The sequence below is a fragment of the Gavialis gangeticus genome, unplaced genomic scaffold (assembly GCF_001723915.1).
Source record: "Gavialis gangeticus isolate Ggan-Ray unplaced genomic scaffold, GavGan_comp1, whole genome shotgun sequence".
NCBI lineage: Eukaryota > Metazoa > Chordata > Crocodylia > Gavialidae > Gavialis > Gavialis gangeticus.
In genome coordinates, this window is record NW_017729014.1 from 10,243,980 (window position 1) to 10,249,671 (window position 5,692).

At 58.7% G+C, this 5,692-nt stretch overlaps 1 protein-coding gene across 5 annotated transcripts in view; it reads right to left on the bottom strand.

Annotated features, from left to right (window-relative positions):
• Positions 1 to 824: 824 nt before the first annotated feature.
• CUNH1orf167 (chromosome unknown C1orf167 homolog) overlaps positions 825 to 5,692 on the bottom strand; it is a 26,840-nt gene continuing 21,972 nt past the window's right edge. For 4 of the 5 annotated variants that reach the window (XM_019511724.1, XM_019511720.1, XM_019511719.1 and 1 more), the window contains exons 16-21: positions 3,989 to 4,247; positions 3,347 to 3,455; positions 2,893 to 3,124; positions 2,259 to 2,394; positions 1,615 to 1,725; positions 825 to 1,126 (exon numbers count right to left, since the gene is read on the bottom strand). In XM_019511724.1, coding sequence (XP_019367269.1) covers positions 1,067 to 1,126; positions 1,615 to 1,725; positions 2,259 to 2,394; positions 2,893 to 3,124; positions 3,347 to 3,455; positions 3,989 to 4,247 — 907 coding nt within the window. In that variant the 3' untranslated portion in view covers positions 825 to 1,066. The remainder of the gene's footprint in view (positions 1,127 to 1,614; positions 1,726 to 2,258; positions 2,395 to 2,892; positions 3,125 to 3,346; positions 3,456 to 3,988; positions 4,248 to 5,692) is intronic. The other variant, XM_019511722.1, reaches the window with a different exon arrangement.

Below are 5,692 nucleotides of genomic sequence, written 5' to 3' on the forward strand. Positions count from 1 at the left end.
GTCTGGGGGTGTGGAGGAAGGCTGTGCCATCCTGTGCCGCTGGGCTTTGTCTGGCCCATTTTCGCCACAACACAGGGTTGCAGACAGAGTTTGGGATCTCAGAAAGACCCTCCCTGTCAAAGGAGACACTAGCATTGTGTGGGACAGCTGAAGGCCTGCATGCCAGAGCTGCCAGGAGTGCACACACATGTAATCTGTCTCCTGTCTATGTGGCACTCTTCCAAGCCAGTAAGAGCTGGGCCATGGAGGCAGCCCTGGGTGTCAGTGTGGAGTGCTCCAGTGCACGCTCAGTCTGCCCCTCCTGCATAGCCAAGGTGAAGCTGGTGCCAATAATCTGGAGGTCCCTGCCAAAGCCGTGCTTCATCTCCCCCCTCCAGGCCTGGGGAGAAGCCTGCCTAGATTCCCTCACCCCATGTCCCCCTTCAGCCAGACCAAGATAATGGCAGGGCGTAACCAGGGAAGGGGGTGGGAGGTGTCAGTGGTGAGCTTGTCTGGGCTCAGCTGCTCCCAGCAGGTGCCTTCATCACCAGCCCATTCAGTGGTGAAGGGAGCCTGCAGGGCAGGAGCTGGCCACCCGCTGCATGCCTTAATGAAGGCAGCATGTGGGAGCTCTGGCTGCCTGTGAGGCTGGGAAGGGGCAGAGCTATAAATAAAGGTTGGAGCCACTCAGAGGAGCTGGGGTGGGGGGTGGGGAGATGGCAGCAGAAGGCGCCTGCTCGCATCTGTAAGCAGGGTATGGAGTGGAGGGTGAGGGCCTGATTCCTTCCACCCCCAGCAGCCCTGACATGGCTGGCTTCTGGCACCAGAGCACAGGAAAGGCCCCATTGTGGTTTACCCTTTAATTGAATTGGAACATCTCGGCCCTGCCCTATGTGCAAAGACAAGGACGGAGTCCTGAAGCCAGGCAGCAAGGAAGCAGGGTTTTGCACGGCCTGGTAGCACCTGGCTTTCCAGGCTGGGAGGTGGTGCCCCTGGGAAGCACATGGAAGGGACCACCTCGTCTGTGCCTGGCTGTATCCTCACATGTCCAGGACATGAGGCAAGTCCAGGCAGCTCTCCTGGCAGCTCAGCGGTGTCCTCTGCCCTGGCACTGGGATGCTGCCAGCTTGCGCCACCTTCCAAAGGCCTGGAGGGGAGGGAGGGGAAGTCAGAACCAGGGTTCCCTCATCCCCACCACAGCAGCACAAGGGGGTTGCTGGGGGCCCCCTGTGGCATCACCCCTCTGACCTGGGCCAAGCCTGAGGAGCACTCGCTGCTGCCCTCAGACTTCTGCCCAGCTGCCAGCATGGCTCTTGGGCTGGGACTAGGACTCCCTTATAGCAGGGCCTGAGTGCCTCTGCCTGCTCTTCCCTCTCCCACCCTGTTGCAAAGACATGCCCTACAGCCTGGGTGACATCTGGCCTGGAAGAGCGCAGGCCTGGCTCAGCCCCTTCACCCTGCCCCTCTGGCTGGCCGGGGTGAGGGCAGGACTGGCTCACTGTCCATACAGTGCCTGGCACACCAGGGCTCAGATTGGGAGGGGGAGAGGCAACTCTGGGTGCTACAGCCCCACCAATTACATGTGGTGCAGAGAATTTGGGCTCCCCCCTTAGCAAGGCAATAGGGTCCTCTCACCCAGGACAGCAGGCTCCGAGCTTCGTCTTCCAGGAAGTGCTGGGACACGCAGTGCTGCAGGTAGCGTCTCCGCCATGTCTTCCAGCCCTGCTCCACCAGCCGCTGCCAGGCCTGGGGGAAGGAGGTGGGTAGGGAGTCCTGAGTACAGCCCCCTCTGCCCAGCACTACTTCCTGCCCTAGCACCCAGCTGCTCTGCACAGGCCCCTACCTTCTCAGGTTGCCTGTCCCTGGGCATAGCTGGGAAGGCAGGCCCCTCCTTGAGACCTCAATATAGTCCCTTTCGGTCCAACCCATTTTCATTCTCCAAGCCAAACCTCAATGAGGCTGTCTGCTGGGTGCTAGCAAAGAGGCCTTCCCCCTCTGCCAGCACCAGCCCCCCCAGCACTGCAGGCACTGTGCCTGAGGCACAGAGACCAGTGGAGGGAATGGGCCAATCACCATGTCCTGCAGGTCAGGTCCCAACAGCTGCTGTGCAAGAAGCAGATGAGCTGGAAACACAAGTCAGGACTCCAGGGATCATGTGCTACCTGGAAGTGGGCTTGCTGCGAGTCCCCTGCCCAGCTTCCCCATGTGTCATGGAGGTGCTGTCTGGATGTGGGCTTGCTGCATGCCTACTCCCCACCAGTCCCCAGATAGCTACTCACCAGCGCTCGCCCCAGCAGTGCTGCCCTGCTGACATCCTTCCACTGCAGCCAGGCCTTGGCCAGGCAGTGTGCTTGCCTGTCCTTCCGGCACCGCAGGAGCAGCACAGCCAGGCGCCACCGATGCCAGTACCTGACCCTGGAGGAGCAGGAAGTCACTTGGGTGAATGGCCTGTGCTCCTGACCACCAGTGTCCGCAGCCCCCATTCCCCCCAACCATGATTCCTCTCTTGGTGAGAAGGCAGGTGAGAGTCTCCCCACTGACAGAGGACGCGGAGCTGCATCCTGCTTGGAGCAGTCAGGCTAGGGCTGGTAATCCAAGCCCTCCTACCAGTCCAGAGGCTGGAGGCCTCTCTGGGTACACAAGCCACCCTGCCAACATGCCCCAGATCTCTGCCCTTCCTGCAGGCACAAGGCTGCACCTGCCTTGCTCCATACACTCCATCAGATGGCAAGGACTGCCTGTTCCCTTGCTGCCAGCCTGATGCTGCCCCGGTGCCTGGCCCACCCAGCACCCCCAGCTTGCCTTGGAGCCCAAGGCCTCCATCTCAGTCTTCACTGAGGTGCCTCTGGCAGCCCTGCTTCAGGAGCCTTGCTTCCTGCATCCTGGCACAGACTGTCCTGGTGCCCTGCTTACCCCAGTTCCCTGCTGTCCCGATCAACTGGTAGGAGCTCCAAGCTGCTTTCTGGGGTCCACACGTATTGAGGGGGGTCTCCCACTGCCAAGCCAGGCCTCTCCAAAAGTGGGTGGGTGGGCAGCCTCTCTGCCCTGCTTAGGTTCCTGTAGATCGCCAGCCAGCGGCGGCAGGAGCTCAGGAGCAGCCAGCAGCAGGTGGATGAAAGATCCCTGTCCCTACCTGGTCTCTGCTCTAAAGGAGGAAACACAGCATCACCCAGAGCCTGGTGCTATGGGGATATAGAGAGGGCATAGGCTCTTTTCTCCTTAGCTCCAGGTGCATACAGCCCATGGCCAGTACCCTAGCAATTAAACCAGCCATCTCTTCGCAGGACAGCCCAAGCCACTGGACAAAGCAGCCTGTCCCTCTGCTTCTCCCTCCCATAGCCCCCAGACAGGGGTTTCGCATTCTTACTCGTGGACCAAGACAGCAGCATCTTCCAGCACTTCCGGGTACCCAGCGGGGCACTCCGTTGCCAGCAGCACTGGGACAAGACAGCTGCTTTCGTCCAGTAGTTGCAGGCCTGAAACCAGAGCGGAGGGAGCAGCTTCCAGGATGTGCAGAGCAGCAAGGAGGGGAGCTCTCTGCTCGTGCATCAGACCCACACCGGCATGTATGTCTGTGCCCTTCAGGGGCCACGTAATGGGCTAAGTCCCGGGCTGCAAATGCCATGGGGCTTACACTCCAGAAAACCTTGGATACGAAGTGAGCTCCACGGAGTTGCCTGGCTATGAAGAGACAGTAACCAAGACCCTGTCTGCTCTACTGAGATGTCATTAGCTCTGCTTTCATCTAAATTTCCTTCTCCCTCACTATGATGCTGTGCCCTAGCTCATGGCTGCCTCCACACCACAGCTGGCCACATTTCAGTGGCCCAAAGGAGAGAGCACAGCTTGGATGAACAGCCAAGTGCAGGCACAGTTCCAGGCCAAAACACCTGGTCCTTCATCTCTGTATTACCTTGGGACCTGGCAACCCCCACTCAGCACAGAGAGCTGTGTCCCCCGGCTCCCCCACTGCCCAATTCACCCCTACCCCGTGACACATTCTCCTAACCTGCTTCACCCTGGCCACGGAGTCCAAGTGCAGCACTTGGCGTCCCCTTGCGGCCCCTCTCCAGCGCCGAAAGGCTCTTGCTGGCACCGTGCTCTGCTGCGGGCAGGCTCCCTCTCCCTGCTTGGCTCTCAGGAGCTCTATCCTCCACTGCACAAAGCACAATGCTAAGAGGTGCTGCTGTCTGGTGCCCTCAAACTCGGAGCACGCCTCACGCTGCTTGCTTCTGGCCAGCGTGACCTGCCACCAAGCCACAAGGCACCTGGAAGAGAAAGAGCAAGGGCTGAGGCTTTCTGTGCTATGCCAGGGTGATGGGGCAGGCCCCAATCCTCCCCACCACATGACCCATGACCTTTTGGGCTCCTCCACAGAGAATCTGGTACCCAGCAGTGGGCACCTGGGTACCACAGCCTCATTTCACCCACAGATCAGGCACAGCTACAAGCCCTAGCTACACTGTGCAACCAGCGTGCCCCCAAATCCAGAGGAGTGTCTCTGGGGTTAGGGCAACGAAAGGGCCTCAGTTTCTCCAGCAGTCACGCCTTGGCCTTTCTGCTGAGACTGTCTCCAATGAGGTCAACTCGTGGTCACCATGGTGATGCTTCTGTGGCAGGCTCCTTCCAGGGGGAACTAGAGCAGGGATGTAGGACACCGACAAGTGACAGCAGCTCTGCTGGCTACACCACTGGGTCGGATGTTGGCTGCTGGCCTGGAAAGTAAGGTGCTGTTTTGCATTCCTGTTGTGCCAAGTTCACCTAGAAGCTGAGGCATCTTCACCTGGGGTAACTGGCCAGATACCTATCCTGCAACAGCTTCCTGTGTGGGCTGCTTGTATTGCAAAATAAAAGCATCCACACACCCAGGGGTCCAGAACAGCTGCAGAGCTTTCAATCTCATCCTATCTTCTGCTGACATGACCCACATCAGAGCCTTTAAAGCAAGCTCAGAGGCCACCAGGCTTTTTACTTCTGGCCTGTCCCTTTGTTCTGGGCTCCACACGAGTCTCCATTATGGAAATCATCCCAGGTATAAATAGGTCTTTGATTCACAGGGCCTCTCTTGATATCAAGCGGGGCTATAGAGGGCTGTTCTTGTGCGGAAAGCTCCCCTTCCAAGCAGGCACAAATCCACGCCCCCACAAGTGGGGGAACCAGACAGCACTCCCCCAAAGGCAGGCACATGGAGAGGTTAATACCACGCTGTGGGGAAGGGCAACCTGGGATGTGGCCCTCTCATAGGCAGTCCCTGGGTGGGTCACCTACAGCCTGAACCACGACAGTGAGGGTTGCTTATGAGCCATGATTACCATGGGCATCAAGTTCCATGTATCTTCTGCCCAGAAGAGGCCAAGAGTATTTGGGATGGTAAATCCTGCAGCTCCAAGTTGCTACCTGGGTGCTTAGCATCATTCTGCAATGCCAAAGCTGTTTGGCAGAAGCAAAGTAGAAACTGGAGCCTGTATGGGGCCAACAGGTGATAGGTAGAACTCCTCATTGTCCTGCTTCAATACTGGTGGCTTTACATGGCCTTAGGTTGTCAGTATTGAACCCCTCGCGCAGGGCACTGGGATGGAGGAAGTGCTTTATCTCTGTGTTAACCCACGCTCTGCTGAGGGGGGCTGGGAAGGCAGCCTGAGGTACCCTGGGGTGTGGGTCTTTCTTCTGCGACCCCATGCTGCTTCCCTGCCAGGGAGCGCCTGGTCCGACT